Source organism: Oreochromis aureus, linkage group 18 (assembly GCF_013358895.1).
Source record: "Oreochromis aureus strain Israel breed Guangdong linkage group 18, ZZ_aureus, whole genome shotgun sequence".
In the NCBI taxonomy this organism is placed as follows: Eukaryota; Metazoa; Chordata; class Actinopteri; order Cichliformes; family Cichlidae; genus Oreochromis; species Oreochromis aureus.
Genome location: NC_052959.1, coordinates 36427270 through 36441872, shown reverse-complemented (window position 1 = coordinate 36441872; position 14603 = coordinate 36427270). Strand labels below are relative to the sequence as shown.

At 45.2% G+C, this 14603-nt stretch overlaps 1 protein-coding gene across 1 annotated transcript in view; it reads left to right on the top strand.

The window, feature by feature from the left end:
• The window catches only part of LOC116319357 (E3 ubiquitin-protein ligase TRIM63-like), a 28119-nt gene extending 15760 nt beyond the window's left edge, over positions 1-12359 (top strand). The window contains exons 3-9 of the mRNA XM_039602457.1: positions 8053-8227; positions 10196-10291; positions 10381-10614; positions 11120-11142; positions 11293-11417; positions 11742-12010; positions 12104-12359. Coding sequence (XP_039458391.1) covers positions 8053-8227; positions 10196-10291; positions 10381-10614; positions 11120-11142; positions 11293-11417; positions 11742-12010; positions 12104-12181 — 1000 coding nt within the window. The 3' untranslated portion in view covers positions 12182-12359. The remainder of the gene's footprint in view (positions 1-8052; positions 8228-10195; positions 10292-10380; positions 10615-11119; positions 11143-11292; positions 11418-11741; positions 12011-12103) is intronic.
• Positions 12360-14603: the final 2244 nt, after the last annotated feature.

Below are 14603 nucleotides of genomic sequence, written 5' to 3'. Positions count from 1 at the left end.
TAAAATGACTTAAAAATTGAGTTGATTTCCGTTGGATCAGAAGTCAAAGTTCCCGATTCATTTTAATTTGCAAAATTTGGCGAGATGCCGATTGGTGACGTAGCTGGTGGGCTAGCAGACGAGAGGCTTTATCACCATGTTCATAATAGTTGCCACGGGACCGTAATAACAATTGCTCTGCATCATGGGTCGACAGGAGACTGAACTCAGATTGTAGGTTAAGACGCTTCTTATATATTTCAGGTGAGGGAGTTTGAGCGTGTTGCCGGTCTAGAGCTTGAATTTTGGCAGAAAGTTCATTTTGCTTAGCTTTCTTTGATTTAGATAGGTGAGATGAATAGGAAATAATTTGGCCCCTGAGGTATGCTTTAAGTGTTTCCCAAAGTAGAGACTTAGAGATGTCCTCAGACTCATTCATAGTTAAGAAATTATCAATTGCAGATGAGATATAGTCACAGAAAGCTGAATCAGACAAGAGTAGAGAGTTCAACCTCCATGGATGCTGAGGTCTATAGCCTGGAGACAAAGCCATATCCAGGACCAAAGGAGCATGATCAGATATAACAATTGGAAAATATTCAGAGTTGCAAACTTTAGAAGCCATGGAGCCATTTATAAAAAGTAGTCGATGCGAGAATATGTGTGATGGACATTTGAAAAAAAGGAATATTCTCTGGCTTGGGGATTAAAAAACCTCCAAGGATCAATGTATCCATTTTGGGTCATAAAATGTGAGAAAGCCCTGGACATAGCAGATGGTGCTTTAGAGCCAGTGGCAGATTTGTCTAAAGCTGGGTCAATAACGCAGTTTAAATCACCTCCGAAGATCAGGAGGTGCGTATTTAAGTCAGGAATCATCCTCAAAAGATTATTAGCAAACAGAGTGTTGTCAAAGTTTGGGGCATAGACGTTCACTAAAACAACTGGGTTATTCATGAGGGTCCCTACAACAATTAAATAGCGTCTTGATGAAACCATGGTCTCGTACGACGTTACATCTCTCTTCACTTGCATCCCAGTCACGGAAGCGTTGGAGGTAGTCCGTAAGAGATTACAGGATGACACCAACCTCAGCAACAGGACCACTCTCAGCATCGACCAAGTGTGTTTGCTTTTGGAACTGTGTCTTCATTCCACCTACTTCACATACAAGGGTCAGTTCTACAGGCAGAAACATGGGTGTGCCATGGGCTCCCCAGTTTCACCCATCGTGGCCAATTTGTACATGGAAGAAGTGGAAAAGAGGGCTTTGCTATCCTACCCTGGAACACCACCAAGCCATTGGTTCAGATATGTGGATGACACCTGGGTGAAAATCAAATCTCAGGACGTACTACATTTCACGGATCACATTAACTCGGTGGACCAACACATCAAATTCACCAGGAGGATATGAAAAGTGGCAGGTTAGCCTTCCTAGACTGTGAGATTTCCATCAGTAATGGGGACATCTAAAAGCTGACGTGTACCGTAAACCCACGCATACGGATCAGTATTTAAGGTTTGACTCTTATCATCCACTGGAGCACAAACTGGGTGTCATCAGGACGCTACAACACAGAGCGAACACCATCCCCACTGACACAGCGGCCAGGGAGGCAGAAGAACATCACATCAAGAAGGCCCTGAGTAAATGTGGTTATCCCAGCTGGACTTTTGTCAAAGCTGGGAAGGCGCCAAAAGAAAGCTCCAGCCGATCCAGGAGAGAAGGACAACCGCTGCCCAGGCGAAAACCTGTAGTGATCCCATATTTGTCAGGAGTATCGGAACAGTTGAGACGCATTTTTTCTAAACACCGGGTCTCTGTGGCTTTTAAACCCCAAAATACGCTGCACCAAAAACTGGTCCACCCCAAGGATCGGGTCCCCCGACACAAACAGAGTAACATAGTGTACGCTGTTAAGTGCCAGGAGGATTGCCAGGATTTATACATCGGGGAAACCAAACAACCTCTAGCGAAGCGGATGGCACAACACAGCAGAGCTACCTCATCAGGCCAGGACTCTGCAGTCTATTCACACCTACAGGCCAGTGGACACTCTTTCAATGATGAGGATGTACACATCCTGGACAGGGAGGAACGCTGGTTTGAGCGCTGGAGTCAAGGAGGCCATTTACGTGAAAAGGAAAGACCATCTCTGAATCGAGGAGAGGGCCTAAGGGTACATCTGTCACCATCTTACAGTGCTGTGATTGCAGCCATTCCCCAACTCTCTGTGAATGGGACTCATGGCCACTGATCAGTGTTCTTTGATCAGTGGGTTTTGGTCAGTGATTGTTGATCAATGGTCATGGGAATTTGCATAATTATGATTAAGGAACTGACCTCACAGCCCATTGTTCCTTCAGTGGGCTGGTTTCAGTCATTATGCAAATGTACTGTTTATAAGGTTTGGGGAAACCTGCAGTCAGCTGAGACTGAAGAAGTCACTTGGATGAGTGACGAAACGTTTCTCCCACAAAACGCTACGTCCAGATGAACAGATTCAACTTTTGGAGAATTAAATAGCGTCCATTTTTGTCCGCAATCAATTTAGTGAAAGAAAAATGTATTTTATTCCTAATTAAGATTGCCACTCCTCTGGCTCTAGTATCAAAGTTTGAGTGAAACATGTGACCTATCCATGGAGGTTTAAGTCTTCTATGATCTTTGACTCGCAAATGAGTCTCCTGGAGAAAGGCTACATCTGCATTGAGATGTTTTCAGTGACTGAGAACCCGAGATCTCTTTACCGGACCGTTCAAGCCTTTCACATTCCAAGACAAAAATCTAATAGTACTATTGTTAGTGCTATAACTAGCCATATATATGTTTTACTGAAATCTGGTGACAATGACAAGATGACTGTACATGGGAGGGGACAAGAGAGAACAAAACAAAACAAAAAAAAAAACAAAAAAGAAAGAAAAAAAACAAACACAAAAAAACAAAAAACAAACCCACATACAACCAAAGCAAACAAACACAGGAACAATAACATTCCCCCACCCCACCCACTAGGTCCCATTTCTGAACTAAGGTGACCGCAGTGTATTCCCAACAACTTCAAACTCCTAGCCCAAACTCCTGCTACATAGAAACTCCATACAACCTTAACTTTGAAGTACTAAGTGTATATCCCAATATGAATCAAACCTTCTAGGGATCAGTGAACATTAATTCAAAATATTACAAAAGAAACATAAGAACCAGGTGTTAAAACAGTGACAACTAATATACCATGAAATAACAGAAATATACAGTGCTTGCCTGCCTTCTCTATAATCGTCCGATTGCCTGTAAGTCAACAAGGATTCAAGTCACTTTACTCGTAGCTGTCAGTCACTGTGGCCTTTGAGCTTCAGCTTGTTCCTCAAGCCCTGCACGAACCTATCGGCTTCTGAAGCAGACGTAAACCACTTCTTCTCCCTGTGGGCAGAACAATGCACAGTTTAGCCGGGAAGAGGAGCGCAGGCTTAAATCCCGCTTATAAAGTTCAGACATTGCGTCTTTAAACTCAGCTCGGTTCTTCACCACCTCCGGCTGTAATCTTCATATAGCCGGATCCAATGGTCGTTGTAGCTGAGCTCGCTTTTCTTCTGAGCTTCACGGATTACCAGGTCTTTAATTTGGTACCGATGAAATCGCAGAATAACCGGCCGTGGTTTCGTGATTTCGAACTGGACTCGTGCGCCTGTCCAGCTCGGGCGGTGAGGGAAGCACCTGCGCTCCCGAAAACATCGACGAGGAGCTGAGAAAAGAAAGCTGTCGGGCGTGGGCCTTCAATGTCCTCAGGTAATCCCACAAGTCGTATATTCTGCCTTCTGCTGCGACCTTCCAAGTCTGCCACCTTGGATTTTAGCCAGTTGTTGTCTTTATGGAAGCGTAGAGCATTCGGACTCCAATTGGTCCAGACGTTGGTCAAATTCAGTGTATGTCGATTCCAAAGAATTAATGCGTTGACCGTGGTCCTGCACTGCAGACTGCACATTGTCTAACTTAGAGGACAAGTCCTCAAAGGATGACTTAAAGTCCGCTAGCAATGCAGCTCTATGCTCCTCGAGCATTAAGCTAATCTCGGCTGCAGTAACAGGTGCCGCAGGTGTCGAGATTTCTTGGTCTCGGTCTTGTTTCCCCTTTGACTTCGACATTCTTTAGGTCTTCGGTAGTCGACAAAGGCAAAAGACATCCAAAACTGAGAATCAAAATCTCAAAGAAGTAGGTTCGTTAGGTAAATGCTGAGCCGTGTAGCGGAGCGGACCTAAAACACGTCTACCCAGTAAACGCCATTACCGGAAGCCCCCCTTACACTGGTGTCTCTTTAACAGGAAGTCCGCCGTGCTGAAACTACAATGTGCAGAAGACAAACTACAAAAGGCTGGTCTCGCTTCACCACAGCGTGTGTTCTTGTTTTATGGAGGTCATAGAAACGATAACAGCCTGTAAAACATATCTTTCATTCCAAAGGCTGGTGCTTTAAAGGAGGAGGAACATTTACTGCAATACTACTAAAATGATGATATTACTAAAACTTTGGCTGTGTCCTAAAACTCTTCATCAGTGTCACGCTGAGCGTTCAGAGGCGAGCCCACTTATTGGTCCTCAGTAACTGTTTCCATGAAACAGCAGAAATGAAGTGAAGTCAGCTTCTGTTTCTCAGCAGTGCGCACACGGCGAGCAACGTCTCTCTGCTCAGTCTGGAGCTAATAAAACGCTCATTGTGTCCGATTAATGCCTGAATGACACTAAGAAGCCACGCGGACATTTACCCGCGTGTCACAGTAACCATGGTAACTGGGACGGTGACCTGAAGGTAAAAAAGGTTTGTGTTGTTCTGCACGTGGTACAGTTTGTAATGCTGCAGCTCCATCTGAGTCCTAATCCTCAGACCTTTGCTCGGTGGTTTCGCTGTTTTCACAGAGAAACACTTGAACCTGAGCTCACACTGGAACATGGAGCCACTAACCCGCTCGACTGCAGTAACCTGGCTCTTTGTAAATAAAGGACAGCACACTGTTAGGAGACGCCGTCACGGCAGCAGCAGTCGTGTGGTGTTGTGAGAAAAAGACCCAAAATGCAGGCACTGGCTGTGATGCGAGTGAGTTTTATTAGCTGTGAGTGATAATGACCTGGAACCAAAACATGCAGGGACAAACAAGGGGCGGGACGCCGAGAGACGCAGAGAACACCACGAAACACAGACGGAGCGACCATGAGCAAAGGCAAACACACACAATATATCAGGTGTCGGCAACCTTTCTGATGATGAGTGCATCTAAAATTTCCTCAGAAGTCAATGTGCCATATGATTGCATTAGCAATAAATTTAATAACGCTCTATATGAACAGTTACTCACTATATAGAACAACTTTATAGAATTATATTTGTTCGCAGATGTTGGCAGCTACAGCAAGTAGTTATCAGCTATTTTGAAACAAAAAAAAGACACTTTTTATCCATAACAGCAAATGAACTATACAACAGAAAATACAAATGCTATTTATGGTCTCCTCACAACAATGATAAGAAAAATAAACTGGGCCAATATGGCATGTTTGTTAAAACAGGGATACACATGTTAATGTGATCTCTGGTCTCCGAGTGTCCAGCATTCAGACGGCTACCTGAGGACACTCATGTGAGAGAAAATCTGCTCACACAGATATGTAGAGCCAAATACTGTCAATAAGGCCTCTGCAATGTTCTGAAGACAGTTAAACTTGTCAGGTAGTGATGTCCAGCAGGTGAAAATGCAGCTCCATGAACACGCACAGCTGTGGATTCCAGCTGCGTTCGTAGTTCTGCAAACCTTGACCCCCACAGAGTCGAGCTTTTCAGTTCAATCAGCTGCATTTCGATGTCGCATTAACTGGCATTAACTCAGCCAGTTAATGCGAGACAAACCCAGCTGCTCATTAAAGCTTTCTGGTTTGATCAGAAAAGAAAACATTGGTCCATACACCTGAAAGTCCCAAAAACACATTGTCAATTCTGCCTCGAGTCTTCGGATGTATCCGTGTATTTCCGTGGTGCTGATGCTGCGCTGAGCGGGCAGCTCCTGAAGCATTTGAAGAGTCGGAGTGTGGAAATTTCAACATCGCTTGAAAAAACTGCCAGCTAGCAACGTCCCTCACACTGGTAGGCTAAGTTATTTTTAGCCAGTTACAAGTTGAATCTGGTAGTTGGGGTTGTTAGCTAAGATACTGATCAAAATGATATTAAATAAATGTCTTAGTGTGTTAGTACAGGTGCCCATGGTCATTAAGAAGCAGCACAACTAATGTGTCTATGCGAGCTAATTTGCGATGTGCACCGCTGGCCCGGCCATATAGTTTTTTAATGCACCTTCTCAGATTAATTCACTGCGTGTCGTGGCATCAGTTAACCCTTCGTGCCCAGGGTTGCCGACCCCAACTATATATACACAGGCAGGAACATGAGGGAAACAGGAACAGATGGCAACACAGCTGGAACTGATTGCGCAAGACAAGGAAGTAAAACAGAATACACTAACATGAGACAAGACCTTCAAAGTAAAACAGGAAATCCACAGACTAAACTCAGAGGCACAATACTAACACAGGACAGTTTGAGCACGGAAGCCAAACCCAAGAACTAACAAAGACTCATCAAGAAGTCAAAGATTAATAATAAAAACAGGAAACACTGAGTCACCCACCGAGGACCGTGACAGAAGCTCCGGGACGTTAATCACGTCTCTCTGTCAAGAACTTTTAGAACCTTTATTCTTAAGATCATCGTTTGCTGTTAACGCAGCAACAACAATTATCCTACAAATAAAAGCAGAGCCGATGCCTTCAGCCATCAAAGCACTCGTTCTATTCTATTCTGTTCTATTCTATTCTATTCTATTCCAACATGATGAAGATTTTTTGTGCAACACATAATTAAACAGTAGAATTGATAAATATTATATGTTGATTCATAAAGAGACAGATTGGATACAATAAGTTTAATTTCTGTTTAAAAGACCTGAAATAGATTATAATTCTATTGTGTAGTTGTGGCGTGGGTGTGGTCTCTGGCCAGCTGCAGAGGAGGGGTGACGCAGTGAGCTCCCGGGGCGGCGCAGGTGTGGGGTGAACAGGTGTGCTGGGATGCGACAGTGATTGTGTCTCTTTATATGTTGGCAGTGACAGTCGGAGAGGAGGAAGAGCGGACGTGACAGCAGAGAGAGCGGGAGTGTCTGTGTCCCAGTGAAAAATGAAAACCACAGTTTCAAATAAAAGTGACCCGTCCAGCGTATGCTTAATGGGTCACACGTTACAGTAGTCTACTAATATTGTAATTAAAAAATGTAAATCTTTACTTTAATGTCATCTTGAACTTAATTTAATTTAAAAACACAGTTAATGTCTGTTATGTATAAATATTTTTAGTTCTTTTTAGATTAAATAAAATGAAGGACCAACCAAAAATATACTTTTATTTAAGTGTAACGGTCACTGAATTTAGTATTTGACGTTTTGGTTTCATTTTTTTAATTAAATGATTTGATTACATTTAATTTCTTGAATTCATTCGATTATAATTTCACATATTAAAATAAACCTGATTCAACAACATTCATCACGTTACTGACAGAGCTGCTTCATCCTAGCAAGCAAGTAAAGTCTTTAGTCATTAATATTTTATAGTTGATGTTTGTTAATTGTGTCCTTTAGTTCTGTTGTAATGACCAGATAAGCTGTTACTGTGCAAATACTGTGGGTGGTCTTCCTCGTGATGACGTCCAGGCTCTATTTTTATCTGGAGGTCAGCGAGACGCAGCAGGACTATTTTAGTTTGTGCGGCTGATAAACACACAAAGCTCACAGCTGACACACACACACACACACACACACACACACACACACACACACACACACACACACACACACACAGGAGAACCAATGAGTCACAGATGATACTCAGCGTCCTGCACCGCCACCACATTTATGTCCACAGTGTCCCATATCAGTTTATTTTAGATAATTAAAGTGTGTGTGTGTGTGTGTGTGTGTGTGTGTGTGTGTGTGTGTGTGTGTGTGTGTGTGTGTGTGTGTGTCAGTAAGCCTGTTGTGGAAGTGAAACCTGAGCAGCCCATGTGTGAGGAGCACGAAGACGAGAAGATCAACATCTACTGCGTCACCTGCAGCGCCCCCACCTGTTCACTCTGCAAGGTGTTTGGAGCGCACAAAGACTGTGAGGTCGCCCCACTCAACGACGTCTTCAACAAGCAGAAGGTCCTCTCTCACACACACACACACACACACACACACACACACACACACACTCAGAGGCTGAGTGTGTGTGTGTGAAATGCTTGAAGTGCTTGGTTTGGGTTAGAAAACGATGATTGATGGTTGAAGGCTCAACGTGCGAGCTGCAGACATGAAACGCTCTTCATCGTCTGAAAGTTGTGCTGACTCTAAAAAGCAGGCGGGACACACTAACTACAACGTTTTATGACCACTTCCTGTTACACCTGCTGACATACCTGTGCCTGAAGGTCTGAGCCGCAGGTCAAAGACGAGAACATGTGAGTGAGGAGGAGGTGAGGAGGAGGTGTGGACGGAGGTGAGGACACAGGTGAGGAGGAGGAGAGGAGGACGTGAGGAGAGAGGTGAGAAGGATGTGAGGACAGAGGTGAAGAAACGCTCAGATTTGTGGAGATGAAACGATGTGAGTTCGTCCTGTTCTCTCAGTCATAGAATTATCTGACAGCATGTGTGTGTGTGCGTGTGTGTGTGTGAACATGCACGTGTGTGTGTGTGTGTGTGTGCGTGTGTATGAACTAGAGATGGACCGATCTGATATTACGTATCGGTATCGGTCTGATACTGACCTAAATTACTGGATCGGATATCGGCCAGAAATAAAAAATGTAATCCGATCCATTAAATATCAAAAAAACACCTCACAAAACTTGCGACACGGCGTAACTCGGCTCATAACCGTAGCACGTCGGAGCAGTATGCGTCACGTGATAGAGCAGCTGTGTGTATTTGTAGCCTGGCTACCAAACCAGCATTTCATCTCCGAGGAAGTTATCCCAGAGAGAAGTAAAGCAAGTGTGTAAGTTCATCTCTGAATGTTTGTAAAGCGTTCCCATGTTAAGCTTAACAACCGATATATGGAGCGACTGCCTCTCTCCCTCCCTCTCCTGCTGCTACTTCAATCATGAAACTGATCAATGATCAGCTGATCGGCTTTTCTGTCGCGAGTCCATCTCTCTTCTTTGTTTTTGGCCCACTTTGCACCAGAAAGAGGAAACCAGCGCTGAACAACAACAGCAGCACGCTTAAGCTTGATAAGCTGTTGTTAGAATGTATTTAATATTACTTTCTACACCAGGATCCTTTTCTACGTAGCTGACGGCTGGTAACTGTGCAGGGGCGGATCTAGCAAAGTTTAGCCAGGGGCCGATAGGGCATGAACAGGGAAAAGGGGCACAAAGACATACTTTTCTTTCTTATTCTCATTTAAAATGTCTAGCTTTTAATAAATAATTATCTGAATCTTACACCCAAAGTTTTAATCTGATGTAAAATGCATAGAAGTCCATTACTGTATATAGTAACTGTTAAGTCTAATATACCCGAGTAAGCTATAGTACTTTTTCCTTTGGGAAGGTACCATCTGTGCAGTCTGCAATTAATGAAAGATGTTGAATCTATTTAATTATTCTTGAAAAATAATTTGTTTCTGTGCATTTTTTTTTTTTTTACACGTGCATTAAATTAAAGTCGATTAAGTCAATTAAGCATTATGAGGTGGAGGGTGGGGGGTGGTTCCCTATTTTTTTTTTTTTTTTTTGCTGGGAGTTTGCAACCCTATTAGTTAGGTTGCTTAATATTTCTGCTAAGTACTCTTTAAAATACCAGAATAGGGAGGATGGAGCAGGTTTAAGTTTATTAGATTGATCAGTGTTGCTGAACTATGAAATATTTTGGGTGCAGTGTATTTTTTTACATACAGGTATAACAGAATAGCTTTAGTGTTGTTGTTTATTTAAACTTGAGGATGAACTTATACAAAATGCAGCAAGATATTAAAAAAACAGTTTTATTGATTAAAAAACACACTATATCGGATTCATATCGGTATCGGCAGATATCCAAATTTATGATATCGGTATCGGTATCGGACATAAAAAAGTGGTATCGTGCCATCTCTAGTATGAACATGCGCGTGTGTGTGTGTGTGTGCAGGCGGAGCTGGCTGACTGTGTGTCCATGCTTGTCGGGAACAATGAGAGGATTCAGGCGATCGTCAGTCAGCTGGAGGAAACCTGCAGAGCCGTCGACGTGAGTTTACCTTCAGGTGTTTTCGCACCTTTAAGATGATTGGCTCTGCCCACAATGCGCTCACCGTGATGGCCTCACTGTGTTGGCAGGAGAACGGTCGGCGACAGAAGTCGAAGGTGTGCGAGACATTCGATCACTTGTTCGCTCTGCTAGAGGAGAAGAAGAGTGAGATGACGGTGAGGATCAACGCCGAGCAGGAGGAGAAGCTCGACTACATCCGAGGCCTGAGGAGGAAGTACACAGAGCACCTGGACGGCACCGCCAAGCTGCTCGAAACTGCCATCCAGACCATGGATGAGTCTGAGATGGCCCTGTTTCTGCAGGTGAACCTAAACGCAGCACGTCCTGTGCAGCACTTTACATGAGTAGGCTAAAACTTTAGCATCAGGCTGCCATCTTTAAACAGGCGTGTACACAAGTTCACTGTTCACTGATGTAGTTTATGGTAGTTCAATAAGGACAGATCAGTGGAAGACCTGGGCGTGGTTTATGGAGAAATGAAGTTATTTGGGGTTGGGCTCTGAATCCCGGAGTCTCCATGCTGGTTGCCTCAAAGAAGGCGAGCCGGAAGAAGATTGGACAACAGTGATGATGTCAGTATTGAGTCTGACGGTGGTAGTGAAGGCAGAAGGGTGATTATAGATCCTCCTTATTGAACTTTCACATAAGCTTCATGTTATTATGTTCTCCTACACAAACATTTTAGCATGCCTCAATGTGTTAGCATAGACTGTTAGCATAGGGTGATAGCATAGGCTATTAGCATGGAGCTTCAGCAGTAACACTTGTTAATGATTATTAAAGTTTGTCTTCGTTTCTCGTTCACAGACGGCCAAACCTCTGCTGCTGAAGTGAGCTTCCTCTTTGCTGTTGTTTGTTGAATCTTTGTGCTTGGTTTGTTTTCGTATCACATTGTTTGTTGTCTGTTTCTCATGGTTGTTTTAATAAATATTTTTGTTTGCTCTTCCTTGTTGTTACTGATGTCCGTTTTGTGCCGTCAGGATCATGGAGGGCTCCGACACGTCTCACCTCGATAAGGTCCAGCACGGCTACGAGAACATGGATCACTTCACGGCGGACTTTGAGCATCAGGGGAGAGCGCTGAGCAACATCGACTTCATCAAACGTAAACAGCGTCTTCACTGACCAATCACAGATAACTTCATGTTTTAGTCTTCAGTAAAAATGTATCACTATCAATAAGAGAATGTCATTGTTGCTAATATATCGTTAATATTTACATTAAACACGGCTAATTTCTCAGACTGAAGCAGACAGTGTTTGCATGCTTGCTTGGATTAGCTAACATGCTAAGCCAAGCGCACGCAGCACAGATGATGCATGCTATAAATTTATTTATTCATAAACCTTTTATACTTTAGAATGTTGCATGCTAACCTGCTGTATGACATGTGTGCTACATGCTAATTGTTACCACTGTGTTTCTCAGTTGACGAAGATGATGATGAAGATGAGGGGGAGGTCAAAGTTCAGACGGCTGGAAGTCTAGCAGAGTCGCAGCAAGCTGCATCTGCAGCTTCTGCAGGACTGCCGGCCAATCAGCAGCCTCCTCTGTCGACTGCTCTCTCAGCTCCACTCCCTCCAAAAGCCCCAGAGACCACGCCCCCTACATCATCAGAAACTAAGAGCGCCTCCCCTTCGACATCAAACCAGACCCCGCCTCCTCTGCCACTCCCAGCTGCTAGCCCCGCCCCCCAGGTATGACCTCATTGCATTGAGTTCTGAAATGTAAGCACACCCGCAGGAGACAGGTGTTCTCAGGTGCTCAATAACCCGCTTCTCCTTCTTCAGTCTGATCTGCAGAGCGAGGCGGAGGACAAAGACGGACCCAAGCACGTGTTCTCCTTCAGCTGGCTCAACCAGAAGTAGAACCTGGATCTGTTCCTGTCCTCTTCATCTTTACCCACGCAGCAAATATGATAAACGTTTGCTTCCAGAAGACGTTTGCTGAACGCGCTGCTTTGTAGTTTCAAGAGAAGATGTTTAATTCTGTGTTTTGTTGCTTGAAGTCTGGAAACTTTTTTTCTCTTTAATTGTGAAATAAATGACTTTTTTATTATTGACCTGTTTTTGCTCCTGCCTGCGATCAGTCAGCTGACACCAAACTCCACCCACAAATCAATCAGTTTTACAGATGGAGATCAGCTGAAACAGGGAACACGGAGGGGGGGGGGCGGTGGACCTGGTTTGTCTTTTATTGAACAGGTAAAATGTCGATTTTCAAAAACAAGCTTTACAAACAACAAAGATTTTATTCACGAAGTTAAAACATCAGCTGTCAGTAAACAGCCAAAGCAGCTGAAGCGTCGCACGCCGACATTTCAGGGCGAACAGTCATACAGGAAGTGCAGTCTTCTTCTTCATTTTCCAAAGGTGTCCATGATCATGCGGTTGCTGTCGGCCTGCTGCGCGATCTGCTCCGCCCGGGCCATCTCCAGAACCTCCCTGAGCAGGTGGAAGGTCAGGTCCAGAGAGATGGGAGGCTCGTCTGACCTCTTCCCCTTCTCCCCGGCTTCCTCCTCCTCGTCCTGCTGCTGCTCCGCCCGGGCCTGCAGGAGGCGCCGTGTGAGCTGCAGCAGAGCCCATTTCACCGCTGAGGAAGAGGAGGAGAGGAGCACGGGAGCAGCACTTCCTCCACCCATCCGGAGAGAGAGCTCTTGCCCCAGGTGGAGGAGCAGCAGTCGGGGAAGGAGGCAGCGGTCGGCAGGAGCGGCGGCCGGCCGGGAGTCAGCGGAGCGAGGGAGGACGGCGCCGAGCAGAGCCGCGAGCCACAGCAACACATTCAGCTTCATCTCAGAGGGCAGTCTGCAGGAGGAAGAGGAGAGAGCACGCTCATTCACACAGCACACCTGCAACCAACCACATCATCGACACCGTTGGCGAGGCGGACGCCCTGAAAACGACCTAAGCAGACAAAATGTGAACACTGGCATCCTCAAAAGAGTGACCTTTGACCTTTAGATGCAGATGGACCGCCGAGTCTTGTCCCGTGGAGGTGAACCAGTTTGTGTCTGAGTGTGTAGCTGGCTTAAACTGGTTAAACTGGGATGTCGTGTTTGACAAAAACTGGTTCAGAGGAGTAATCAGGACCCTACACCACTGGGCAGAACTTGTTCCCTCTAAGCCTGAAGGGAAAAAGAAGGAACACACACATGTAAAGGAAGCACTTAAAACATGTGGTTATCCTAACTGGGCGTTTATAAAGTCAGCAAAGAGGCACAGAAAAGCAGATCAGACACCAGCGAGGGAGGATAAGAAAGACAGACGCAACAACGTTGTCATCCCCTATGTAGCCGGTGTATCAGAGAAACTCAGGAGAGTTTTCTCCAAACACGACATCCCAGTGTACTTCAGACCCAGCAACACACTCAGACACAAACTGGTTCACCCGAAAGACAAAACTCCAAAACACAGACTGAACAACGTGGTGTATGCTGTACAGTGCAGCGAGGAATGCCCAGACCTCTACATTGGAGAGACCAAACAGCCACTTCACAAGCGCATGGCACAACATAGAAGAGCCACCTCCACAGGACAAGACTCAGCAGTCCATCTGCATCTTAAGGTCAAAGGTCACTCTTTCGAGGATGCCAATGTTCACATTTTGGACAGAGAGGACAGATGGTTTGAAAGAGGAGTGAAAGAAGCCATTTATGCCCACTCACACCCTGGGCCAAATGACCTCAGGAAATCACATGACAAGGTGGGGCCAGGTTTCACAACGAGCTCACCCGAAACCCTGGCTGATTGTCACCCACACCCGCTTTCACACCTTGGCTCAGGTGATTAGAGGATCATCAGGGGGTCTTTTTGTCCCTGTTGGGGGGACACTCCCACTGGGTTTAAATCTGGGACTCTCCACCATTTGACCCTAGAACTGAAGAAGCTTCTCGGATGAAACGTCTTCAAGCAACTTAAAGAAGTCCAGATGCTTTTCTTTCCAAACTCCTTAGACTACGATGACCTGGAGGACTGAGAACCTCCACAGACATACGACCCTAACCGTGGAAAGTCCACCCTTGAAGCACTGATAACCACGAAGCCGAATCTCAGCGCTGTTAGACTGAAAGGACCACAGGAAACAGACTCCACGCCGACCGAGGTGTCACAGCTTCACCTGTCTGTCTGCAGTCTGCACCGTCACTCCACCGACAGTCAGGATGGAGAGAGCTACTCCGCCTCCACCTGAGGCTCGTGAGCTCAGTTTCATTCTTGCATCTTTAGCACAGGTGTGAAACACCTGGCTCGATGACTGCAGCAGCTCGGGCCTCAGCGGTCACAGGTGAATAAA